The 26,811-nt window shown below is 48.7% G+C and overlaps 2 protein-coding genes and 1 pseudogene across 8 annotated transcripts in view; 2 read left to right on the plus strand and 1 right to left on the minus strand.

The window, feature by feature from the left end:
- Positions 1-10,741, plus strand: part of CD177 (CD177 molecule) — a 33,419-nt gene extending 22,678 nt beyond the window's left edge. For 3 of the 4 annotated variants that reach the window (XM_043437717.1, XM_043437719.1, XM_043437718.1), the window contains exons 3-10: positions 73-213; positions 450-632; positions 1,347-1,466; positions 1,666-1,782; positions 6,302-6,442; positions 9,154-9,330; positions 9,466-9,594; positions 10,224-10,741. In XM_043437717.1, coding sequence (XP_043293652.1) covers positions 73-213; positions 450-632; positions 1,347-1,466; positions 1,666-1,782; positions 6,302-6,442; positions 9,154-9,330; positions 9,466-9,594; positions 10,224-10,477 — 1,262 coding nt within the window. In that variant the 3' untranslated portion in view covers positions 10,478-10,741. The remainder of the gene's footprint in view (positions 1-72; positions 214-449; positions 633-1,346; positions 1,467-1,665; positions 1,783-6,301; positions 6,443-9,153; positions 9,331-9,465; positions 9,595-10,223) is intronic. The other variant, XM_043437720.1, reaches the window with a different exon arrangement.
- Positions 10,742-11,756: 1,015 nt separating this feature from the next.
- TEX101 (testis expressed 101) lies at positions 11,757-21,765 on the plus strand. 4 transcript variants are annotated; one of them, XM_043437723.1, is made up of 7 exons: positions 11,897-11,920; positions 18,122-18,329; positions 19,354-19,454; positions 19,595-19,738; positions 19,871-20,059; positions 21,129-21,257; positions 21,415-21,765. In XM_043437723.1, exons 3-7 carry the CDS (start codon positions 19,391-19,393, stop codon positions 21,648-21,650), a joined length of 762 nt encoding a protein of 253 aa, XP_043293658.1. In that variant the 5' UTR covers positions 11,897-11,920; positions 18,122-18,329; positions 19,354-19,390; the 3' UTR covers positions 21,651-21,765. The 4 variants fall into 4 exon arrangements, with proteins under 4 accessions (XP_043293660.1, XP_043293658.1, XP_043293656.1 ...); XM_043437725.1 differs by lacking the exon at positions 18,122-18,329 and having other exon boundaries at positions 11,757-11,920; XM_043437721.1 differs by lacking the exons at positions 11,897-11,920; positions 18,122-18,329 and adding an exon at positions 18,626-18,717.
- A 2,870-nt stretch (positions 21,766-24,635) lies between these two features.
- On the minus strand, positions 24,636-25,889 carry LOC122421582 (annotated as a pseudogene).
- Between the last annotated feature and the right edge of the window lie 922 nt (positions 25,890-26,811).

Below are 26,811 nucleotides of genomic sequence, written 5' to 3' on the forward strand. Positions count from 1 at the left end.
AGTGAGATTCCCGGCCAGGGAGGGGATCCACCTGGAGGCTGAGCTCAGATGGATTTGCTCCTCCCATTTCAGGAGCCAGGGCCCTGGACTGCCACTTTGGGGTAGCGGAGACCGTGCGGAATGTATCAGAACAGCCCTTGAGGTGGACGACTTCCCAGAAGAACTGTGGGGAAGGTTTGGGCTGCCAGGAAACGGTGATGATCGCCCAGAACGGTGAGACGGGCCCGCTCCTGACTTGCAGCCTCTCTCTTGGAGAGACGCCCCTATCACCCCACCCTCCAGTCCTACCTGCATTCTGTGTACAAACTCAAAAGACCGCTCCCCGAAATACCAGGAGCGGCGCCCACCTTAGCTGCCCAGGGGCCTCCTCTGCACCTTCGGGATGCACACCCTCCCTCTATGACCCTGGAGCCCTGACCCCACCGTGGCCTGCTTCTGTCTCCGCGCAGAACTCTTCATGTATCTGGTGCTCCTCAAGGGCTGCACCGAGGCAGCCAATCAGGAGGCCCGTGTCACCGAACACTCTACAGGCCCCGGCCTGTCCATCGTCTCCTACACGCGGGTATGCCGGAAGAATCTGTGCAACGATCTCGCCACCAGCCTCCCTCTCTGGAGCCCGCGCCCACCCAAAGGTGCCGGAGGTTGGGGGAGAAAGGCACTGCCCGGAGGAGGGGGGCAATGGGGTTGAGGGGGTTGGGGTGAGCACACAGGCAATGTTCTTTTGGAATCCCTCCCTGCCTCCCCTCAACCCCGTCCAGCCTCACCAGCAGGCCCTCCCCAGCACAGCTTCTTCTAACAGCCCCTTAGCAGCACACTGGACTGATGTTCCCTCATGTTCGACCACCCACCTCCGACTGCGGCTCTGGCCCTAACCTGCTGCCCACTCCTTCTTTTTCCCCTGGGGTTTGGGAACTTGCCCGTTGGGTTTCGGCATCTCCTCTTCCGAACTGAAATTGACCTGTGGTTTCCCATTGTCCTCTTCTGTCTGAGATCGTAAATCGGATTTCCCTCTGCCCTTTGCATTTCTCTACTCTTGGGCATCGCCGGTGGACATGGGCATCTTCCACGGTTCAGTGGAGCCGCTGGGTCCTACAAGGACCCCAAGCACCCCTCCCCTCCCCTTACCAGGCAGCCCTCCGCAGATCTCATGCTCCGTCCCCACCTTGGCCTCTCTCTAGTCGCGGGTCCTAATGCCCTGCTCCCCAGACCTTCCTGAGAGGAGCCCAGGGAGACTAAGGGAGCTGATTCTTGGGAGCTGTGAAAAGCCAAGGAGGGTGGAGGGAAGGCGCCTGGCCTGAATTCAGAGCCCCCTTATTCCTCCCTCCCTTTGTCTCTCGCCTCTCCAGTCCCGGGTTCTGTGCGGTGTCCAGTCTGCTTGTCTGCAGAAAGCTGTCTGTCGGCCCCAGAGCTGACCTGCCCGGCCGAGAGCTCACACTGCTACAATGGGGTCCTCCACCTCACTGCTGGTGAGCCACCGGGAGGTGGGGTCGGGGCCAGGGTTGGGAGAGGCGGGGGTGGCGGGGGGTGGGGGCCGAGGCCCAAAATCTGAGTCTCTTGGGGAGGAAAGGGAGGTGAGGATGGGGACGCTGAGGAGGGCGGGCCTGGCTTCCCCCTGAATGTTGGCTGGTCCCAGTAACAGTGTCTCCACCTTCTCCCACTTTCCAGGGGGCGGCACCACCAGACTCCCAGTCCAAGGATGCATTTCTCAACCAGGCTGCAACCTGCTGAATGGAACCCGGCAAGTCGGGCCCATCAGCCTGCAGGAGACCTGCTATCCTCAAGGTGAATGTCACAGCAGCAAGACCGAGCCAGGGGTGAAAGTTCTGGGGTATAATAACCCTGCGAAAGGCAGGCATCCAAACATATCCCACCAAAACCAGCATCACAGGTCGTTCAGATGTTACTACTCACTCAGGCAGGTGTGATGGGAGGGATTCTCCCAGTAGGCACTTCGGGCGAGGATGCCCGGAAACAGAGAAGGTATGTGGTCCAGGGAACAGATCTATAGGACAGGAGATCTATAGGACAGGTGTTTTTAATGATGCTGAGCCTGGCTCAGTTAGGACAGCCTGTCCAGGTGGGAGAGGAGCAAGGGAGCTAGGAGGAAGGTCAGAGAAGCAAAGAGGGTGGGCCACATCGAATGCCACTCTACCCATTGGCTGCAGGAGTGCCTGCTGGTTTCCCTGCTGGCAGTGACTAGCTGCTTCTGATTCCATTTCTCCACCTCCCTGACTTTGGGGGTCTCTGGCTTCCCCTTGACCCCCACCCCCACTCGGGCATCCCACCCTCACCCAACCCCCACTCCTGGTACCGGAGGGCCCAGCAGCCCTGCTGCAGAGAAAAAGTGATCAGGAGGATGTCAAGGGTGCTTCGGGTGTGACAGGAAAAGTAAGAGCCAAACGAGGACACGGGAAGGGTTCCCACTCACCCGTGGAAACCCAGTCCAGGTGGAACACCCGTGGATGAGAGTGGCCGGGAGTGTCCTGATGGTGGGGAGCAGGATGAGGAGAGGGATGGGGCACGGAGGGAAGTGGGGTCTGGAGAAAGTGGGAGGAGGGTCCTCCCTGACCAAGCTTCGGGCAGAGAATTGAGTGAGTTCAGCAAATGTTCCTGTTTGGATCTCTCTGGCTGGACTGGGAGCTTTGAGGACAGAACCCAGATGTCCCTGACACCAAGGTTTTCAGCCTCGGGCAGCACAAGGGCTGGGTAAGGATAGGTTCCCCAGGATGTGTTTGCTGACAGGAGTTCATACAGCATTCCAAGGTCTCCCTGACTCAGGAGAGGACTCAGGTCAGAGGACTCAGACCCTGGCCCTGCCCTAAAGGGCCTCTGGGACTGGGAACAGAGATATCACAGACACAGGTAGCCATGAGGCTGTCACGAAGGGGGCCTGGGGGAGCTCAGAGGAAGAAGATACTGATGTTCTGGGAGGGGGAATTCAGGGAGGACTTCACAGAGGAGGTGACCTATGACCCATGTCTTAATGATGAGCTGCAGTTCATGCATAGAAGAGGGAAAGGGCACAAACAGGCAGAGAGACAGTATGGGCAAAGGCTTGGAGGTGGGGGCAGCCCGCTGTTTTCAAGAAGACTCCCTGGGCTCTGCCTGAGTAGGGCTCATGGCGAGGATGAGGTACAGCTGGGAGCGGTGAGCAAAGACAAGTTTTCCAGGTGGACAAGGTGAGTGTGGGTGGTGAAGGCAGAGCCCTTCCAAGCAGAAGGAACGTCCTGCTGTGTCTTGGGAATGAATGTTGTTGGGGAAGCTGAGGGGTAGGTGGGGGTCCTGGTGGTGGGTCAGATATCTTCCTAGCCAGACTGATGGGGCTAGCCTTTCTGCTAAAGGCAGGGGAGCCATGATCAGGGAGGGACAGAGTCTGAATCTTTTTTTTTAAATTAATGCTAGTTTACTTATTCGGCCCTCGTCTCTGGGACTAGCAGGAATATTAGGTAACATAATCCAGCAGACATTCAGAAACAAATCAGACACATGCCACATGCACCACACAACACACGATACACACGAGAGACACAACCACGCACTACATATTCCATGTACACACCACACACTACACACCACACACCTGTTTCCTCACCCCTCACACATCCCCCCCACACCACAAACGTCACACACCACACTGCACCACACGCCACACCCAGCACACACCCAACACCCAACACACACACACAGCACGGATATGCAGGACACGCACACACTCATACGACACACACCACACACATCACCAACACACTCTATCACTATACACGCACACCACACATCACATACCAGACACCCACCACACACATTTCACACATTCCCGTGCTACCCCACACCCTCCACAGGCCCGCTACATATTCACACACCCCACGCATATCCCACATATGTGTGCTGCCCAAACCACACATGTATTACATAAAACACAGCCATTACACCACAAATGGATATTCCTCATATATTTCCCTATTTTGTTGGCTTTCCGCATCAGAGCCATATCTTTTTTGAAAGTTGTTTATTTATTTATTGATATATGTGGCTGCACTGGGTCTTAGTTGAGACATGTGAACTCTTAGTTGTGGCATGTGAGGTCTAGTCGCTGCCCAGGGATTGAACCCGGGCCTCCTGCAATGGGAGTGTGGCGTCTTAGCCACTGGACCAAAAGGGGGCTAGGGTGGAGCAAGATGTCAGGGAGGAAGTGCAGAACAGAAAGACATCCCAGGGACAGAGAACAGCTCCTGGAAGGCATCGGGGCAGGAGAGGACTGGGTGCAAAATGGGCCGCCTCAGGAGCCCAGACTGAAGAAGGACCAAAGGTCCAGGATTTCAACAGCCTTGACTGTCCCCCTAAGGACTGGATTGTGGTTCCAGCTAGAGCAGTGGGTCGGCCCAGCCGTTAAGAGCTTAGCATCTGAATGGAAAGACATGGGTTTCAGTCTGGGCTCTGCCACTGAACCAGCTTTTGAGGATTACCACTGCTCAGAGCCTCTCTCACTAAGTCCAGGGAGGAGGAGACGCTCACTGATGGTCAGAGGTGGCAGAGCATATGCAAAGGCCCCGGGGCAGGCGTGCGCCTCCATGTGTGGTTCAGAGAAGACCAGAAGTCAGTGGGACTCCAGCAGAGCCATCAAGCGGGAGCAGAGCAGGATGGGAGGACAGTGCAGGGGAGGGAGGGCAACTCAGGTAGAGCCTTTGGGGCCATTTCAAGGACTTAGAATTTTATTCTGAATGGGCTGAGGATCTACTGGAGTTTTCTGAGCAAAGGATCGATGTGAATCAACCTTTCTTTTATGGGCATCATTCTGAATGCCTGGTGGAGAATAGAGTAAAGGGGAAGGGGATATGGGGGAGGGGACCCTCCAGGGAGACTCAGGAAGGAGCAGGTGAGAACCAAGGGGTCTTAGACCCTGGTGGGAGCCATGAAGGAGGTGAGAAGTGGTCAGGTTGGGGAGGGATTTTGCAGCTTCAGTGGACAGGATTTCCTGATGGGCGCAACATGGGGTGTAAGAGAGGAGGGATTGTCGAGAATAACAGCAATGTCTTCAACTTGAGCAACTGCAAGAAAGAAGGTGCCATTGGCCAAGACAGGAAAGATGGAGGTAGGCAGGGAGGGAACCAGGCTGGGAGGGAGGCTGCAGGAGCGGGGGAATGAGTCATTCTCCTTCATGGGGGCTGTTGTGAAAGTTAACACATTTGTGGGTTACTTGCACAGTCAGCCCCGGGGGTTTCTGCATCAGGAGACACATCCCAGCCGATCGTATGATGGTCTCAAGAGACGGTCTAATGGTTTTCAAACTAGACTGCTGAGGGCTACAGGGCCTGAGGTGACCCAGGATGGTAATCAGTCCTCCTCTTCCCCATCACTCCCTGCAAGGAGCCAGAATAATGCCTGAGTTCCAAACCTAGCTCCTAACTCATTCACAGTGGGATATTGGGCAAGCTGCTTTCAAAACTCCGCTGTTTCTCTCTTTGAAAATGGGGGTGATACTCTGGTTTCTTTTCAGATCGAATAAATCTTTCGCCCCTTGAAAATGGGGGTGATGATGATGACAACCTGCTTGGGGTAGGGGGGTGCCAGGAGGAAATGAAGCAATCCAGGTGAGGTGAGCTTCTGGGGAGGGTTCATCCTTGGAAACAGATCACGGCGGCTGGGCACCTTTTAAGTGTTCAGTGCACACAAGGCATCTGAGTATTTCTTTAGAACATAGAGTTGCTCAGTGAAGACATAGATGGTGTCAGGCTACTTTCTTGTTTATCTAGATAAGGACCTTGAGGCCCAGAGAGGGAAGTAGAGATTGACTCAGGCTAAGGAAGAGCCATCTGTCTCCATCACAGCTGAAGGAAAGAGCAGCTGTCCTCAAGGGGGCATTGAGAAAGATCCCTGTAGTGTGTTTGAGCAGAAACAAGGTAAAGAATGAGGATGGGGCTCAGACTTCCAAAATGAAAGAAGTGAAAGTGTTAGTCACTCAGTCATGTCTGATTCTTTTGCAATCCCATGGACTGTAGCCAGGCTCCTCTGTCCATGGGATTCTCCAGGCAAGAATACTGGAGTGGCCATTCTCTTCTCTAGGGGATCCTCCTGACCCAGGGATTGAATCTGGATCTCCCACATTGCGGGCAGGTTGTTTATCATCTGAGCCACCAGGGAAGCCCTGAAGGTCCCTTCTAAATCTGAGGTTGAGGGACCCAGTGGCCCGACGGGCTTGCAGGGTGACTCAAGAATGTGAGCATCTTCCCAAGCGGAGGACCAGGAAGCAAGGCACACAGCAGGTGCCTGGCTCCCACAGACCCTGGTGATTCTTTCTCCACAGCCATTCTGACCTGTCATCGGGGGAGCATGCTGCGGATGTCTCCAAACCTGAGCCAGGACCCTGTCACGTGGTCCACAACTGGGGAGGAGCAGTGTAACCCTGGGGAGGTGTGTCAGGAGACCCTTCTGCTCATAGATGTAGGTGCGTGGGCTGCGCAAGAGGGCAAGACCCCTGCATGGGGTCCTGTGTCTCCCTGCCTTGGATTTTTAAAAAATTGATTAATTTATTTTAACTGGAGGCTAATTACTTTACAATATTGTAGTGGTTTTTGCCATACATTGACATGAATCAGCCATGGGTGTACCTGTGTTCCCCATCCTGAACCTCCCTCCCACCTCCCTCCCCATCCCATCCCTCCGGGTCATCCCAGTGCACCAGCCCTGAGCACCCTGTCTCATGCATTGAACCAGGACTGGCGATCTGTTTCACATATGATAGTATACATGTTTCAATGCTATTCTCTCAAATCATCCCACCCTCACCTTCTCTCACAGAGTCCAAGTCTGTTCTTTACATCTGTGTCTCTTTTGCTATCTCACATATAGGGTCATCATTACCATCTTTCTAAATTCCATATATATGCGTTAATATACTGTATTATTGTTTTTCTTTCTGACTTACTTCACTCTGTATAATAGGCTCCAGTTTTATCCACCTCGTTAGAACTGATTCAAATGCATTCTTTTTAATAGCTGAGTAATATTCCATTGTGTATATGTACCACAGCTTCCTTATCCACTCGTCCGCTGATGGACATCTAGGTTGCTTCCATGTCCTGGCTATTGTAAATAGTGCTGCGATGAACATTGGGGTACACGTGTCTCTTTCAATTCTGGTTTCCTCGGTGTGTATGCCCAGCAATGGGTCCTATCCTGCCTTGGATTTTTAAAAAATACTTATGTTTATTTTTGGCTGCTCTGGATCTTCGCTGCTGCATGGGCTTTTCTCTAGTTGCGGAGAGCAAGGGTTACTCTCTAGTTGCCGTGCTTCGGCTTCTCATTGCTCTCTTGTTGGGGAGCACAGGCTCTAGGGCGTGCGGGCTTCAGTAGTTGAGGCTCACAGGCTTAGTTGCCCTGCGGCTTGTGGGATCTTCCTGGACCAGGGATCGAACCTGTGTCCCCTGCATTGCAAGGAATCCTCCTTAAGTGGTTAAGGAATTTTAACCACTGGAGCACCAGGGAAGCCCCCTGCCCTGAATTCTGTGCACTAAATTTTCTGCCACGGTCCCTTCAGGCTTGCAATCCTAAATCCAATTCTTCCTCTGTCTGTGCCTTGGTTTCCCCTTCTGAAAACCGGGAAAAGACGATGGCAGTAATAGTAATCTACTTCACAGGGTGGTCACTAGGATATAGCCGGCAGTCCAGGCAAAGGGCTGAGAACAGAGCCGGCACAGAGAAAGCTTTGCTGTCATTTCAGTCCTGTCCGACTCTTAACTCATTTCATTCAAAGTCTAAGGAACTGCTGTTATGTGTCAGGCAGTGTTTTAGGTGCAGTAGATCCCGTTACATTTGCCTTCTTGTAGCTTTACAGGCCAGTGGGAAGCTGCAGGCAAAACAAAAGAGTAAGGTATCATGTATGAAGATAAGAGCTGTGGACAGAAGTCCAGTGGGGACGGGAGAACAGGAGAATGATGTGAAGGTTGCAATTTGTGCTCTGAAGGCTCCCTGTCAACTAAAAAACCCCCGAACCTAAAATTTTAGTTATTTATTCGGTGGGAATGTTATACACATTTGCAGCAAGTGGCAGGTAATCTGAATACGAAAAGATCACTGTTAATTAAGAGAAAACTAAATCTCTCTCATGAAGAGATTTAACAATCTTCTATCTTCTATAGGAAGATGCAAGTGTCCAGACTTGCTGAAATCATTTCCTTCATATTTGTGGTTGTCGTTCAGTTGCTCAGTTGTGTCCGACTCTTTGCAACCCCCTGAACTGCAGCAGCACACCAGGCTTCCCTGTCCTTCATTATCTCCCAGAGTTTGCTCAAACTCATGTCCATTGAGTTGGTGATGCCATCCAGCCATCTCATGCTCTGTCACCTCCTTCTCCTCCTGCCCTCAATCTTTCCCAGCATCAGAGTCTTTTCTAGTGAGTCGGCTCTTTGTATCAGGTCCCCAAGAGTGTTGGAGCTTCATATGCATCTAGCTATCTGGGGCCAGTCCTGCTTTCTTTATTGTTCACAAACTAATTTCTTGTTTATCATAAGAGATGGCAAATGTGGTGGATGGCTGCCTCAGAATTCTCTCTCTCTCTCTGTCTCACACACACACACACACACATGCGCGCACACACACACACACACACACACAGCTCCTCAGTGCTTTCAGTGGGGAGGAAGTAGCTGCTGGCTTCCAAATACATGCCTTTGTTTCACCTGGGCTCAGAAATTTGCATTACACACACACACACACACACACACACACACACACCTCCTGCACACACACACACACACACACACACACACACACACACACACACACACACACACACACACACACACACACACACACACACACACACACACACACCCAGCTCCTGCTGGCTTCCAAAAACCTGGCTTCGTTTCATTTGGGCTCAGAAATTTGCATTTGAAAAAGGCGTGTTGACTGGTAGGGCGTAGAGCAGAAAACATTTCACTTCCCACGGGAAATTCAGAGGACGTTCTACTCCGAAGGTGACATTGAGCCAGAAATGAGGGGCAGCAGAGCTGGGGGAGGACCCCGACTCTGGCCCCAGGCTTCCCCGTGCCCCGGTCGTCGTCACGTACCTGTCCCCTGACTGACGAGCCCCTGACTCTGCCGCCCTTGGAGCCTCCCTTCTCGCCGCCCAGCTTTCTCTCTCTCACCCCTCAGGACACAGGTCGATCCTGCTGGGGAGCAAAGGCTGCAGCCAGATCAGGACCCCAGCTATCACCATCCACTCGAGGCCCCCCGGAGTGCTGGTCGCCTCCTATGCTCGGGTCTGCTCCTCCGACTACTGCAACTCGGCTGCCGACAGCAGTGTCCTGGTCAACGCCCTCCCTCGTCCAGGTGTGTGATGCCAGCGGGCTGGGTGGGGACCAGGGTAGGGAAAGACGGGGCCCCAGAGACACATCTCTGGGCTCAAGGGGGTGGCCGCGGCTAAGTGCAGGGCTGTGTGTTCCCAACTTTCTCTCTGCTCCCCAGCTGCCCCGGCCCCAGGACACCTGCAATGTCCCAGCTGTCTGGTCCTTGGATCCTGCTCAGAAAGCCCTAACGTGACGTGTCCTCAGGGCACCAGTCACTGTTACAAGGGTCAGATTTTTCTCTCCGGAGGTGAGTGCCGAAGGTCAGGTCCTGAGGAGGAAGGGGCTGGGGGCCTGGATTCACGGGGTCCCGAGGTGGGAGAGTGCTTGAGACCCTGGTGTTGTGGTCCTTGCGCGGGTTGGAAAAGGATTTCCAGATATGAGGCAGAGAGGAGAATAAAGTTAACAGAGTGGGAAAACCAAACAGTGGGCTGGCTCAAGGGAGTGCCAAACCCCTTCTCAGGCTAGCAGCCAATTTTTACAGCCTCAAGACAGAAAATTCCTACTTGAATGGTGGCATTAGGTGATTGGTTAGGATGCTATAGGGTGGGTAATAGGGTGGGTATTTTACCTAATACCGGGTCAGGGAACTGGTCGGTTTAGATCCAGAGGCTCATGGCAACAGTTGCTATGGGGCTTGGTTAGTTCCAGAGATTTTTATCCTGTGACCTTGGTACAGGGCTCCACACCTGGCTCACAAGTTTGGGGGTGGAGGGGCTTGGGGACCCAGATTTTCTAGGTCTGAGGGAGGAGGGGACTAAGAGCCTGGTCTCTTGGTCTGAGGTGGAGTAGGGGAAGGTCTAGGATTAATAGGGTCTAGGAACTTAAGCATGAGGAGCGTTGAACGCTCTGTCTTCACTCTCTCTCTTCACTCTCTAGGTGGGGTGACCACCCCAGTGGGCATCCAGGGCTGCGTGGCCCACCCTTCTAGCACCTTGTTGAACCGTAGGCGGAGTATCGGGGTCTTCAACGTGCTTGAGGAGCGTGAGGGTGACGATGAGGTGGTTCCGCCTCCCATTTCAAGTGGAGCCGCCCCTGGCCCTTCCCTGGCTTGGGTGGTGGGGCTGGGGCTGTCCCTAGCCCTTTGGTGTGGGGCACCCTCCTTGCTGACCCTGTTCCCCCATGATCCTTAGCTCCTGCTGACCCCTACACCCCACCTCTCCCTCTGACCTCATAATTCAACAGCCTTGGACACTGAATCATGTCCCAGTCCTCATCACCACCCTCCCCGCCCCCCCCCACCACACACACACACACACACACACACACACACACACTATCTGACCTGGTGACAGCATATGGAAGGGCCTGGGAACAGCTGAACTGATCCTCTGGGAGGGTGGACATTCAATCAGTGGCCAGCTGTGTGTGATAATAAAGACACTGTTCTTTCCCCACATGCAGGGGTTTCTCTATGTGAGGGGAGGGCAGACTCCCAGAGATCTGACACGAGGGAGGAGAGGAAGCCGGTGAGAGAGTCACCCTCTCAGGTCATCTTTCACTGGTCTGGTCCACAGGCCCCCTGGACCAGTTTGGGTGGTAGCAGAGTCTTCCAGGTCTTGCAGGCAGAAGTATTAGGGCCTCCTGGGAGGGCTTTCCAGGCAACTCAGCAGTAAAGAATCTGCCTGCAATGCAGGAGACCTGGGTTCGATCCCTGGGTGGGGAAGACCCCCCAGAGGAGGGCAAGGCAACCCACTCCAATGCTCTTGCCTGGAAAATTCCATGGACAGAAGAACCCGGTGGGCTACAGTCCATGGTGTTGCAAAGAGTCAGACACGACTGAGCCACTGAACACACACATATAATGACTTGGGAAGTGAAGGTGTGCCAGACCAATGAAGCTTCTATTTTAGTAGCCAGCACCAATAGGGGGCTCACCCTGCTTGAATAAATTGACATAATGGTTTGTGTGAAGCAGAGAGATGAGAGGATCGGCACCATTTCCTGAGGCTGATATCATTGGGTCTGTTATCATCCTAGGCTTGAAAGACTAAGAAGTCATTACTGTTTTTAGAATCTGGAAGGGGGTGGTGTTTAGAGAGGGCTGCCTGACAGGAGCCATGATCTCAGGCTGAAAAATCCACCCAACCCACAACGACGCTACAGGGAGGGAGCTGGGGAGTTAATACCCCAACTTCACTCAGTGTCCTCCCTCTGGTCTCCTGTTGGGGCTCCACATTGACTGAACCCAGCTGGAAGGTGGGAGATCCCACTAACAGTCCCTACAGCACAGGGCAGGGGGAGAAGGGGAGAGAATGAATGTGAAGAAGGAAACAGCACAATCCACCCCTTGAGTCCGCAATACAAAAGACACACAGTTCCCATCTGTTACTTAATCATAGAATCATCTTGTGCTAATGACAAGGGGTCACACACCCACAGCTTTAGATAATCAGTTCTTCATGAACCACAGTGAGAGGAAGATGGGGGAAAACCTATAAAAGGGCTACAAAGGCCCTGACTGTGTAGCTGGTGGTGATGAGAACCGCCTTCCTCTACCACCCCTTCTACATTCTCTTACCACCTGCCAACACCTCTGGACATCGCTGGGACACAAGTCTTCATCCTTAAGGGAAGTAAGTGTTCAATAGGCTTGTCTTTATTGGCTTTTGGATACTTTATGCTGAACAGGGCCACAGACAAGTAAATATTACCCCCAGTGCACCCCCTGGCTCCCAAACGTAGTCCTCCTTGACCCAGCAAACCAGCCTCCCTCTGGTGGTCACGTTCCCTCTGGTGGTCTCCTCCGCCTCTTGTTTCAGCAGCACGAGGAACACAAGATAGCATGGGGGCAGTCCTGGCTTCTGGGTCATTAGAGCTCTGATTGGGTTTCTCACCCACACCAAGCCCAAGGTCACAGAGACCAGGAGCCAGAATCCTTTAAGTGGGTTGTCATGTGTACTGATGGGGGGGCACACTCCCTTATCCTCCCCTGTGTCATGGAGCCCTGCATTCTGGCTCTAGGGGAGGTGGCGCGATAGACTGGCCAGTTTGAGACCTAGAGCATCTCCTGTTGGGTGGCAAGGTACCTTCTCTAGCTGGTGCCTTGATAAGCCATCATGGCCCTTCGACCCTTCTGATAAGCCAGCTGTGTCTGTGTAGTGGGGCATCTGGAAGGTCAGTGAGCTCCATGGGTGGGAGTTAATTGCCTCAGTTCCTTTGCCTTAAAATACATCCTCTAGTTGGAAGCAATACTTCATGGGAGGACTTCCCTGGTGGTCCCGTGATTAAGAATCCACTTACCCGTGCAGGGGACAGGGGTTCAACCCCTGGTCCAGGAAGATCCCACAGGCCACATGGCAAATAAGCTTGTATGCCACAACTACTGAGCCCCCATGCCCTAGAGCCCATGCTCCGCAACAAGAGAAGCCACAGCAATGGGAAGCCTGTGCACCACAACTAGAGAAAGCCCATGTAGCAAAGAAGACCTAGGGCAGCAAAAAAGAAATTTAATTAGCTAATTAATTAATTTTAAAAAACTTCATGGGATCCTGTAGCAATAGAGCAGACATTTCCTAAGTCCCCAGATGGCAGTGTTGACAGAAGCACTGAGCACAAGGAAGGTGGAACAGCATCAAAAGCATGTATTACCCTGTGGGGAGAAAGGTCCGTCTCGAGAGTCGGGTGTGCGTCCTGAAGAGTCCTGCTGGAGAAAGACATCGTAACAGGCTGAGATTGGCCTCTGCCTTTGTTGGGTTTGGGTACTGAGTGGAGGCCACAGCCAGGTCACCTGGAGAGAGTTAGCTCATTTGTTGTCACTGCATGGAGACATTAGTTAACTCACTAACCCAATAGAGTAGTAATTATATCCCCAGATGATTGAACTAATACCTCCAATCCTATATTCCCTGAGAAAAATATTGGCCCCATGAAACCTTTCCCTTGGTCCTGTCTAGTCTCACACCCTTAGAATCTGTATCAGTCAGGGTCCAAGCATGTGTCAGGAACCACATGCTAATTTTAACAGGTAAAGTTTTTTGTTTTGTTTTTTTTTTGGCCATGCAGCGCGCAGGATCTAGTTCCCTGACCAGGGATCGAACCCCAGTTAGTATAAAGAATCATTATCGGACTTCCCTGAGAGTCCAGTGGCTAAGACTCTGCCCTTCCAATGCAGGGGGCTTGGGTTCAGTCCCTGGTTGGGGAGTGAGATCCCACATACCACAACAAAGATTGAAGACCCCAAGTGCCACAACTAAGACCTAGCACAACAATATAAATAAAAATAAATATAAAAAAACAGGAAATATTTAGAAATAAAAGAATCATGAGGGAATTCCCTGGTGGTCCAATGGCTAGGGCTCTGAGCTTCCACTGCAGGGGACGTGGTTCCATCTCTAGTCAGGAACTAAGATCCACAAGGCCAAAAACGAAAGAAAGAATCAGTATCTAGCAACACGGGGTGAGGATTAAGAGGGAATTGGTTACTAAGCCTAAAGAACACAGGGCTTTCCAGGTGGTGCTAGTGGTAAAGAACGCCTGGAGGATCCCATGGATGGAGGAGCCTGGGAGAATATAGTCCACAGGGTCGCACGGGGTCGGACATGACTGAAGCTACTTAGCATATGACAAAGATAAGAGATAAAAGATAATAGTGGATCTAGGGAGCAACCTTCATACTTGGGGCCAGAAAACAAGCTCTTCAGCCTGCAGTGTCCCTCTACCACCCTCTACCGGCAAAGCCTAACATTGTGCCAGGAGATGATGAAAATTGCTTGCAGGATCCAGCAGGGCAATGAAGAGAGGATCTGGAGCTGAGAGGCCATAACTGGCACAGAATCTGCTCACACACATGCTCTGGGATTCCTGCCTGTGCAAACTGGTGAGGTTCTCTAACGCTCTCAATGTGTGGCATGTTCATGCCAGACCAAGTCCTGTGCTTCTTTGGACTACATTAGAAATTCGTTCTTGTGGGTCTGGAGGAGAAGCAGTTTACTATGAGTGGTGTCTATCCCACATCTGAGGGTCACACTCCCTTAACACAGACTGGCAACATAGAACATTTACCTGGCAGTACATCTCTGCAACCCGTTCACTCAAGTCCTAGGCTTGGTTCTCAGCCATATCTGCCCTGTGACTACTGGAAACAAGAGACGCTCTGCCAAGGGAGTTTTCTGATTGTCCATGACATTTCCATTTGGACAGTCTCATCTTTCCATTGCTCCTCTTCCCCCATGTTTGCTCACTAGGGTCATTCGAAGAAACCAGCTGACTCCCCAATCAACCTGTGCACCACTGTTGCCATAGTAACAAAGTGCCACACCCACTTCAGCTCCCAATACCTTGCTTTCCATCTGCACTTATTTCACTGCTACCCCAGTGATAACTTGACCAACTATGAAATTGCCACAGGGCTTCTCTCACCTGTGCCCTATCTTTTTCCATCAAGGTGGTCATCCCTGTGCCTCTCCCATGTAGTGGAAACCTAACCCCAGAATACAATTTTGTTTGTCTGTTTCTGGATGCCACTGCTGATCCTAATTACTGAATTGGTCAGGGTCCCGGCTTCAGGTTCAGTTGCTCAGTCGTGTCCAGCTATTTGTGACCCTATGAACTATAGCCTGCCAAGTCCTCCAGGCTCCTCTGTCCATGGGATTTTCCAAGAAAGAATACTGGAATGGGTTGTCATTTCCTATTCCAGGGATCTTCCTGACCCAGGAATTGAACCCTCATCTCCTGCATCTTCTGCACTGGCAACAGATTCTTTACCACTGAGCCACCTGATAGCAGGAAATAAATTGTTCACCCAAGTTGGGTAACTTGAGTAGAATTTATTAAGGGGAGCGCTGATTACAACTGTTAATACTGGATCCAGGAAAGCCACAAAGGATGGTGCAGGAGTTGGGAGTAATCATATATTTTATTTAATTTTATTTATTTTTGGCCATGCTGCACAGCTTGCAGGATCTCAGTTCCCCATCCAGGGATTGAACCCAGGCCATGGCAGTGAAAGCCCAGAATCCTAACCTCTAAGCCACCAGGGAACTCCTTCATGTATTTTTAAACATATGATTGCAACAATATATAACAAAGAAGATTGCTCTGACCACAAATGCTCTACATCTGGGAGGTGCCATGCACTTCATAGATTTATAACTGGCATGAAAAGGCCCAGTACTGAAATTGGGGAGAGAGCTCCTTTCTATGTAAATCCATACTTGAACACAAAGCCATGTACACTCATGGTGTGCTGGTAAATAAACAACTGCCTCCCTGAAGGGAGAAATAAAAGCTCTGATCTGTAGCATTTGCCAATGTCCTTGGTGTAAATACTCCCACTGTGGCTGATTTCAAGCTATCACGATGTCCCTGTCTATGGAGTTGGGAAGAAATGACCATGCAGGAGACACAGGTTTGATCGCTGGGTTGGGAAGATCCCCTGGAAGAGGAAATGGAAACCCACTCTAGTATTCTTGCCTGGAGAATCCCATGGACAGAGGAGCCTGGCAGGCTACAGTCCACAGGGTCACAAAAGAGTCAGACATGATTGACAGACTGCGTACACACACACACCATACAAATGCAATAGTTATAAATAGCCTCGAGAGCATAGGTAATAGTAAAATAGTAGAGAGAGAATTTAGGAAGTGATGATTTTTGAGTATTTATTACCTTTGTTTTAAAATTTTTTTTATTTATGGCCATGCTGGGTCTTCATTGCTGCAGGCAGGCTTTCTCTAGTTGCAGTGTATGTGCTTCTCATTGTGCTGGCTTCTCTTGTTGTGGGGCACAGGCTCTAGGGTGTGCAAACTTCAGTAGCTGCAGTGCACAGGCTCAATAGCTGTGGCACACGGGCTTGGTTGCCCTGAAGCATGTGGAATCTTCCCAGACCAGGGATCGAACCTGGGTCCCCTGGATTGGCAGGAAGATTCTTAACCGCTGGACTACTAAGGAAGTCCTACCTTTGCTTCAATATAATTTAGTTTTAAGTTGACAAAATTTAATCTTTAATAATGGCTGTATTTAGCAACTGGCTTGAAAAACTCCTGAAAATTGACTCTCATGAACCAGGTGGAGTCAGTCCCAGCACAGCATGGCCCACACCCCAGAGAGAGCCAATGAGTATGTACAAATGCTCTTGCACACCCTGCCCTGAGAGCCCTCAAGGATCCCCTGAGCTCTCAATTCTTAAAGAATAGATCCTTATTCTTCCTTCCATCTCTGAACCTGTCAGGGTAACCTCACCCATGGTGGGTGGGTAGGGGACCATATTGGCTCACTGCCGGAAGCATGGGCACCTCAATATCCAAGATTTGTGGTATGTGAGCATTGAAGCCATCAACACTGTGGGTCTCCCTATTATGTCTTGAGAAGTTACCCGAGACGACCAACACCTACAATTCCCAAGATGTGAGAAGGATGGGGACTTCCCTGGTGGTCCAGTGGCTAAGTCTCCACCTCCTGGTGCAGGGAGCCTGGGTTCAATCCCTGGTCAGGTAACTAGATTCCACATGCTGAAACTAACAGATCCCCATGTGTGCTAACTAAGACCCGGCACAGACAAATATAAAGAAATTAAAAAAAAAAAAAAGAATTTCTACTGAGTTACTGATGGCTTTAAAAACTGAACCCAAAGAAAGATGTACTATATTTATATAAATGATTAACATTTTAAAGCAGCACTAGCTCTTGTTAAAATGTCTGCTTTTAGTTACTTTATTCAGAGGTGGTTTGGGGCCATCTTAACCATGCCAAAAGTTAATTTAAAACACACAAGTAAAATACCATGTCTCCCTACTGGGGCTAAGTGAGCAGACACAGGCAATTTACTTTAGAATAGAGTAGGGGTGGGGGGGGAAGCCCTTTATTTAAGCTTGTGCATTTGGGTGCAAACAACCTTCCAGGGAGAAATACATGGAACAATGTCCAAAGCTCACAGAAAAAACGTCTTCCAGCCTCTCAATTCCATGGTACTTAGCTATGGCAGCCTCAGCAAACTAATTAACAGGCCAATGTGTTATTTAAGATGACCTTCACTACAGTTACTAGATGTCAAGTATGGAGGTAGGACTGAAGAGGCAGGGTGAGTGCTACTCAGAGGCATGGGAAGGGATGAGGGTCTTAAGATTCTGGAGCTCCAAGCAGGTGTCTATGCAGCTTCCAACCACCCTCTCTGCCCTCCAGTTCCCCCTAACTCATTGGTCCCGCACTGGCAATGGTGGCCAAGATCTGAGACCTTGCTCCAGACCTATAGTTACACAATAACCCGGGAAAACCACATATTGCTACAGATCAAAAGAGGTGAGTTCTGGAGGCCTGAGTCCAAAAGAAGGGAGTGTGGCTCGGATTCCTGGGTCCTGAGGGACAAGGTCTTTGGACCAGAATGCTCTCTTACTATGTATATTAACTCTTTCTAATAGTTACATGGATAACAATATTAATAATTATATTCTTAATGTTAACAGTCCCCAACTGGAAGCTTTTCATATATTTTCACATAAAGTTAAGAGTTTCACCAACACCATTCTTACTGTGGCATTTTCTCTGTGAAAAATACTCAGTTATACCACAAAACTCACAGAAACAATATTAAGTCTGAAAGAACACATGGCATCTTCGTTACATCCAGAAAACTTATATGTAAGTGTACATATATGTAAAATATATATATATATATATATATATGTATATATATATATTATATAATGATTTCCATCCATGAACAAGAAATCTGAATGATTCATGATGTTCATGATACTGACACCAATATGCGGGTTACAATGGCATTCTGCCGTTCAGGGTGCGAGAAATAACGCTGAAGCCAGCATCCCTCTATTCAGTCTTCCAGAAGACCACGGAGGAGGCTGGTGCCCTGGTGTGTACAGAGGATGAGGCCTGGGCTGAGCAGGAACCACTGCAAGTGAAGAGTGAGGGGACCAAGTTGACTCCCAATAGATATGGCCACTGGATGGATGCTGGGAAGGGGCCAAGCTGGTACCATGAGAGGAATTTGGGCTAGGAGAAGAGTTCGGGGGATGAAAGCCAAAGGTTTGCCTTCCTAGTGCGGCTGGGGAAATATGAACTCTATAGAACAAACTGAAAAGTTTAAGCAAGGTCATTTGGGAGGCACCGCCCCCGCACTGAGCTGGCCTAGCACAGCCAAGACCAGCGAGTTCTCGGTCCTCCAGTTACCCGCCACTCGCCATTCTGCGCATGTGTACCTTCTAAGCCGGTCAGGGATAGGCCAATGGGGGGGTGGCGTTCCTCCAGGCTCATCCAATGAGCTATCAGACGCTTTCGTGTCAACCAATGGGGCTTCGAGTGAGCTGTCGGGTGAAACAGGTCCCACCTTCTGTGCCTCAGCGAGCTTGAAGGAGAAAACCGGGTTTGGAGAGTGTGGCGTCTCAGGGCGTTACTTCAGCACCAGTATATTCTTGTGAGATTATTTGGAAGTCAGGAGGAATTTTGGTCCCTTAACGGGAAAAAGAGGGGCTGGAGACCCAGTTTCCAGGTTCCTGGGTAAAGATAAGGCTGGGTTGGGATAAAGATAAGGCGGGACTCCTGGAGTTAGCGGGGCGAAGGCTGGAGCCTTGCGCTCGTTGATCTGAGAGGGGGAGAGGCTGGGTGCCCAGAATCACGTGTCCTGCCAGAAAAGGTGGCTGAACCCAAACTCCTGGATCCTTAGTTAGGACCAGGCTGAGATCTCAGAATCCCGGGTTCGGATGAAGACGGGGGCAAGGAAACCTGAGCCTCCAGGGCGTAGGTTTGATTCTGGACTCCGGGGTCTGAGGGACGCGGGGCCTGTAGGCCAGATTATAGCTCAAGAGGTTGGAGGGTACGGGTTGTTGAGCTCGTTGGTCTGGGTGGCCGAGTCGGAGAAGTATAGCTATGGAAACTGAAACTTGTTAACTAGTTAAGTTGCCCAAACTCACAAGCTAGATAGGGACAGACCGACTTAAGAAGTCATCGTTTTATATATACCCGTAAACTCTGCCTTTTAGTCGTGCTTGCTTAGATTTTATCTTATTCCATGTGACTGAAAAGCTTCCTGTCCATGTCCATCAAATCACAGATCCTGCCAATTCTTCCAAACATCTCTAAAAGAAGCCATGGGAGCCTGTCACTTTCAGGGTCTGCTGCTCCTCTTTCTTGTAGGAGCTCCGACCTTGATCAGTATGTATTGGAGATGTGGGGGTGGGGGAGGGCGAGGGGAGTGGTTGGGTCAAGGAGGATGGATTTCTGGTGAAAAAAGAGTGATTTGGGGCCCCAGCAAAGGAGGACAAGTGCTCATCTTTATCTCCTTTTCTCCCCAGTGGCACAGAAATTGTTTTGTCAAAAGGGTACTTTTGTGGGTATCCAAGAGAATCCAGCAAACATGTTCAACTGGACCTCAAAGAAAGTTGAGACTTGTGACAATGGGGCATTGTGCCAGGAAACCATCCTGCTGATCAGAGCTGGTAAAATGAGAAAGGGGCGATTGGGCTGGTGGTGAGGGGGGGGCTATGATTATGTTCATGTTAAGACTGTTCCACCTTCCCCAGGCCAAACAGTAGCGTCCCCACCCACTTTCTTTCCTTTCTGTCTCACAGCAGGGACCAAGGCAGCTATTTTGGCCACTAAGAGCTGCAGCTTTGATGGGACACCGGCAATAACGTTTATCCAGCACGCAGCAGCCCCAGGCCTAGTTGCAATCTCTTACAGTAACTACTGCGAGGATCCCTTTTGCAATAACAGAGAGGGATTAGATGATATATGGAGGACACAAGAGACTGAAGAAGGTACCCTGCGAGGGAAGAGATGGGTGCTAAGGAAAACTCTATACACTCCTGAAAAGAAAATGGGAGGCTTCCTTCTTTGTGTTCTTACTTGGTTTAGGTTCAAGTGGGCCATACACAAAAGGACCTCAGACCTTTTGCTTGTCTCTCTTTTTCTGAATTGTCACCTCAAGATCTGTAAACAGTACTCCAAGCAGAGGGACATCAGTGAAGGCTGCAGTGTAAAGTGGATTTGGGGTTTATTAAGCAATAAGATGTCAGTGGAGGTTTCTGAGCAGGATGGTGGCATTGGTCTAACTGCTCTGGCTTCCCCATTGCCACATGGCCACAGCCCAGTTCCTGCATTTGTCCTCAAAGTCTACAGTAACCTGGCCACACCTACCTTTTCAGGTCATTTTCTTCTCTTCCCTCTCTCATTTATTGTGTTTTAGCTAGGGCAGGATTCAAAATATTTAACAAGGGAGATGGTACTGGCCAATCAGAATGGATGCTGGCTATAGAAAACAGTCCAGCCCTGCCTGTCTGTGCCTACCAGCTGAATATCAACACCTGGTGATTTCTCACAATTCCCAAATCCACCAAGCCAGCTCACACTTCCAGGCCTCTGTCCTTGCTGTTGCCTTTTTTATCCTCACTCAACCCCCATTTCACACAGCTAATCTCTGTTTATCCTCCATCTCAACTGAGGTATCTGTTCTGGGAAAAAAAATCAAATTATTTTAGGTAATTATGCATTCTTCCATTTCTTCACTACCGTACCTTGGCCAAAGTGCCCACAGAGTTGTATGGTAGGTAACTACTTACATGTCTGTCTCTTTCAGGACAATGTTCCTAGATGGCAGAAGCTGTGTCCTTTGCATATCTGTACCTCCACACCTATACACAGTTTGGAAGTCATGTTGGATTGTGTTCTGACAGCACAGATATCAGTTGGAGAGGGATGGGGAGGTGGTAGTAACAGGCCTTGAGTAGAGAGGCATCAGCAGGAAAGACTCGAGGAAGAGAAGGCAGCAAAGAGAGATAACTCCAGAGGCAGGACACATCCTTAACTTTCTCTCTCCTCCCTCTTCAGAAACCAAAGGGACAACAGGCCTCCGCTGCCCCACCTGTCTGGCTCTGGGATCCTGTTTAAGTGCTCCTTCTCTTGCCTGCCCCAACGATACAGATCGATGCTATCAAGGGAAACTTGAGGTCTCTGAAGGTAAGCTGAACATCTGATAATTTCAGAGGCCAGAAAACCTCAGGCATCTGAGTGTAGCCTAAGAGGTTCTGACACTGAGTTCCAGGAATGAGGTGAGGACTGGATTCCTCTCTGATTTCCTCAAACATCTATGTGTCTCCCCATCCTTGTTCCACAGGAAACATAAACTCAGTTTTGGAGATCAAAGGCTGTACATCCATCATTGGTTGCAGGCTGATGGCTGGGGTCTTTAAAGTAGGACCCCTGTGGGTGAAGGAAACTTGCCCCTTCAGGTCCATCTCGGCCCGAAAGGTTGACAGTGGGGCCACGTGGTTTCACACTTCAGTTTGGAAGTTAAAGCTATTGCTGATGATGTTACTGCTTGTCCTTGGAGGGAGTGCTTCTGGTCCCTAATCACCTCTTCAGACTGGTCATCAGCAGCTTGAGGAGCAGGTGGAGATTTGAAGAGCAGTTCCTGTGAATGTATTTGACATTTCTAATAAAGTTTCTGCTGTAATTTGTGTATGCCTCAAGACTAGAAGTGGTGTTATTATGCTAAGAGAGTCCTTAAAATTCATGCTGTCCAACCCACACATTTGCAGAAAGGGAATCAAAGATCTCAAAAACTTGAGTGAATTCCTTACACTTACATAGCTATGGACAAAGCCATAAAGTCTGGTATTCCTTTCACTGTAGTAGGCTTCCTTCTCTTGCTGGCTAGACAGGAGACTAACATTATCCTCCTCTAGAACACTCCCAACCCAGTCATAAGGCCAAAATCATGTGCTTTGGGGTTCTAATAATTCCCGGGGAGGTGTGTCAGAAAAAGCAGACTCCAATTCAGTTACAATGGGCCCTGTCTCCCCTATCCTGTTTGTTCCTTGCCCACTTTGCATCTTTCCTTTTCAACTCTGCTGCCTACTTAATGCCTCCTCAGTGGACAGAGAGACCTTAGGACGGAGCTAGGGCTCTGTAGGTTCTGGTCAGTGTGAGCCAAACAATAATTTGGATGGGGAGATGTTTTTTTTCAAATTCTTACACTCTTTTATTTATTACTCAAGAATACATAAAGTCTATGTTATTGTAAAAGACTCCAGTGATACAGGAGCTGTATAGAGCAAAGTAAAAGGTAGAGTAAAGAGAAACAGACTTTAAAAAAATTTTTTAAAGCAGCTTTATTGAGGTTTAACTGACATACAATAAACTGCACTGGAGGTGGGAAGAGAGACTTTTATTGTAAACTGTTGACCCCTCCCACAAAGGACGGGGAGCCTGATCACAGCATAGTCCAGCCAAGTTCTTTCTAGAAAGTTCTCTAGTTCTAACTAACTTTTGGAGTTAAAGCCTCCCCACATAATTCTTAGGCATGAAGCTCTCTATTGTGTCAGTTTGGTAAATCTAAAGAGTGAGAAGAAACACCAACAAAATTTTAACTTAATGAGGGGACATAGAAATGTGGGAAATTACAAGCATTCAGAGCCATGACTGGTAAATACTATTCAGGGTAAAACACAAAATCAGAAACAAACCAAATAAATCAAAAAAGCCAAGTAGATGTTTCCCATAGGACACTTGTTTCTTTTTTTTTTTCATGATTAAATAAGTTTTTATTGTCACATTTAACTGCTTTGTCAGATATACATTGTAGATTTCAGTATGGCATAAAAATAAAAATATTTTCCTGAATGTCAAAATCTGAACAGAGGAGATGGCGATGGCACTTAAAAAAACAAAAATTCACACTGGTGCTGAAGCCACTAGAAGGTAAACACTGGAACACATTCGCAGACAAAGCAGTCTGAAGTGAAGTGATGTGAAAGTCGCTCAGTCATATCTGACTCTTTGTGACCCCATGGACTGTACAGTCCATGGAATTCTCCAGGCCAGAATACTGGGGGAGCCTTTCCCTTCTCCAGGGGATCTTCCCAACCTAGGGGTCAAACCCAGGTCTCCCACATTGCAGACAGATTCTTTACCAGCTGAGCCACAAGGGAAGACCTGCAACATTTCAAATCAAATGGCAGTGGTATAAGGCCAATAAAACTGGAGAGTAGGAAGATACAGAACCCGTTGAGTGGCTACCTGAAGAATGGCAGTTTGAGCATTTAATTTCCAGTCAGACTAAAACTTCTTTCTTACAAAATAAAACTACTTTTTCAGAACCTGGATTTTAAGCCTTTTTAACAACTTCCTTATTCTTACAGGTTGTAATTAGTCCAAAGAAAAGGCAGTTATAATCCATGGCATTAGCTTTGTGGGCTGACCCTGCCACAAACAGGGAAGGGGGTCTTGTCTTTTCCAAACCAGGAGCATGTCATACTCATGAACATCTGTTCATGAGAATGTCACACATTCTGGGCAAAACTAGAAAAAAGCAGTAAATAAAAATGTTAAGTGCATCCCCAAGGAAAGTCTCTACACATTCCGCAGCTATATGCCGAATGGTAACTTAAAAAAGTATGGTTATTCCAATTGAAAATGAATCTCTATTCAGTAACCAAGCTTCCCAAACATTTGTTAAATGTCTTTCTTCCACAAATAAGACTAACACTAGGATTTGTCAGAAGATCTACACAAGTTATCTCCCTTATGTACGAACTTGGCTAAATCCACAGTGTCTGGAGTCTATTCCTCGTAAAACTCAGGCAGGTCTAGAACATAACTCCAGTTATACTGTTGTGTGTCCTTCATTTAAGACTCCAAAACAGAGACCGTAAACATGGCTAGTGCAACATAGCAGTCACTGAAATTCCCCAAAAGAAAAATAAATAATTTATTTTATGACATACTTATTTGGATGATTACTTACTGGTAATTAGTATTCATACTTCTTTTTTTTAAGGCAACCATTTTAAGTGACAATACATATCAGGCTAGTAGAAAAAAGTGGAAACAAAACCCCCTCTTTTGATCTCATAAAGTCATACGGACAGAAGAAGGTACATCTGATTTGTTCCAATCTTTGAATGTTGCTGCTAAACTAGTTTTCCTTTGAAAAAGTAAATTTCAAGGCATGATAGTGCAAGAGGTAAGGTTTTGGTTTATAGAACATTTATAGACTAATTGTGCTTAGTCTCTAATTTCCAAATTACTTCAAAGAACAGAAACTGCATTGATAAATTTGTCTTTGCCTAAATTTACCAGTACATCATGAATTGCACCAGAATTCGGACAATTTGATTATCTTAATGACTGTTGTGAGCCTTGCACACTGCATCTGCAGGCGAGGACCCCGCATGGACCCCTTGGAGGCTCCTCCAAGGTCTGTGCCCCAAAACTCTTGTCTTGGGGAGTCCAGGGATCTGAGTAAGCAGTTCTTCCCCCAGAGGAAGTCCTCAAAAACTCTCTCAATTAGCAGTTAAGAGAAACAGGGCTAACTGGAGAGTTTCTTGTGTTCAGTTAAATCTGGGAGGTCTGAGCATTCCTGGAGCCCTCGTGAGGATGTGTCATGGGTCAAGAATCCCTTGAATGTGAGTATTCGCTATTAGAGGACTCTGTAGGGTCAATCAAATTTTCACAATCACTGTCGTCTGATTACTCAGCCCTGTCTGCAGCTGCTCTGTGGGAAGGAGGGGGTCTGCTCCACTTTCAGGATATTTCAGTCCAGCACTGGTGGAGGCATAACTGGAGGAGTCCATGGCTTGAGGTCGAGGCATAAAGATGCTAGTTTCCATGTGAGAATGACTCAGAGTACTTTCTTGGTTATTTGGGTGAAGATCAGAATTAGGTGGAGGCGGGTCTGAGGCCTCTGCATCTCCAGGTGTACTTTGACCTTCTGCTGTGAACCCTGGATAGCGCATCTGAGGGTTGAAGGTGGGGTCCACACTTTCAGATGGCATCTATCTGCTTACCGTTGCCTGCTGCAATCATCTTTCTTGTTCCTTTTCATTTTTCTTCTGAGTGGTCTGTCTTCTTAATTGGTTCACTTCTGCCTGACAAGATTCAACAACTCGCTCTCTCTTTTCTACGGCTGCACACACTGCCTACACTTTCTCCTGAAGTGCACTATAAACCTGATAAATCGTCCTGATGGCTTTCATTAGTCAAAAAGTCAGTACCATGTTCTTTAATAACTTTGGCATAATTCTGAGACTATTTGCCACTGAAGACACCTTATACTCTTGTTGGCTAGTATTGCCTAGATTGGGGATAGTGAGGGATAGCCTTTATACCTTCTATCTAAAGAGAACATATTCTAAAGCATGAGTGGAATTGTTGGTGTGGCGATGAAGCTGAAGGGGAGGAAGACAAGGTAGGCCGCCCCGAGGATGCGGGTGAGCTGCTTATGGGTCACTTGCTGTCTGTATGACATCTGCTGCTGCGTGTTTCACTGGAATCGGTACCACCCAATAACTTTCATTCTTCGATCTTTAAGAATCCTGTCCAAGTTCTCTTCATTAACTTTGCTTGCATAGTCATAAAAACTAAAAAGTCTTGAACAAGGCTGATGGTTATGGATTTCAATTACTTGCAGAAATTCCGTGTTGCTGATTTGGGAGTCACTGATGCTGAAGGTTTCCTCTTGCCTTACCTCTCCCAGCAAAAATCCTTCCTGAGAGCAATGGAAGAAGAGAGTTGCAGGTTGTCAGCATAGCTGCTGGCGCTGTGGAAACACACAGCCCTGAAGGGGTAGCCAGAAATGGAAGCCACCATGATTGAAATCTGACACTGGTTTCTTAATGGCACTGAACACAGTTGCAGAAGACATTCCTGAGTGAATGCAGAAGAGCCACCATTTAAAAAAATTTGGCCTGTGAATTGTCTTGGTATTTTAAAAATTACCATATGCTAATAAGCTTGACATGGCATGAACAAATTTCTCGGGCCAAAAACTCAAGCATGCAAACTTTCTAATTTTTGAATGTAAATATATAAGCTATTCAAATGTATGATTTATTTTTATGATACTTTTGTTTATAACAGTCCCCCATTCTACCTAGTGGTAGGTTAAACCTAATCAGTTTGAGACTTCCCTGGTGATCCAGTGGCTAAGACTGTGCTTCCAGTGCAGGGAGCCCAGTTTAATCTCTGGTCAGGGAACTAGATCTCACATGCCACAATCAAGAGTTCTTATGCTGCAACTAAGACCCAGCAGGGCCAAGTAATTATTAAAAAAGAAGAAGAAACTTAACCTGTTTGAATAAATTGTTACAAATGCAGCCAGAGTTTTCTCAGTCATTTCAGATCCCCTGCTCATGCTTAGTCATTCAGTCGTGTCTGACTCTGCAACCTCATGGACTGTAGTCTGCCAGGCTCCTCTGTCCATGTGTTCTCTCAGGCAAGAATATTGGAGGGGGTTGCCATTCCCTTCTCCAGGGCATCTTCCCGAACCAGGGATTGAACCTAGGTCTCTTGAATTGCAGGCAGATTCTTTACCGCCTGAGTCATTGGGGAAGCGTCATTTCAGATCTAATAAATCAATTTAGGGCTTCTTTTCCTTTCCACTCTCTTTACCCACAGCTTTGCAGTAGTGCTGGTGGGAAGGAGGTGACTGTCTAGTTTTCACCCCTCACGCTGCTGAAGTTCAAGTTCTTACTGATGTCTGGTTCTCAGCTTCCATTCCTGCTGGCTTCCA

Source organism: Cervus canadensis, chromosome 18, assembly GCF_019320065.1.
Source record: "Cervus canadensis isolate Bull #8, Minnesota chromosome 18, ASM1932006v1, whole genome shotgun sequence".
NCBI classification, from domain to species: domain Eukaryota; kingdom Metazoa; phylum Chordata; class Mammalia; order Artiodactyla; family Cervidae; genus Cervus; species Cervus canadensis.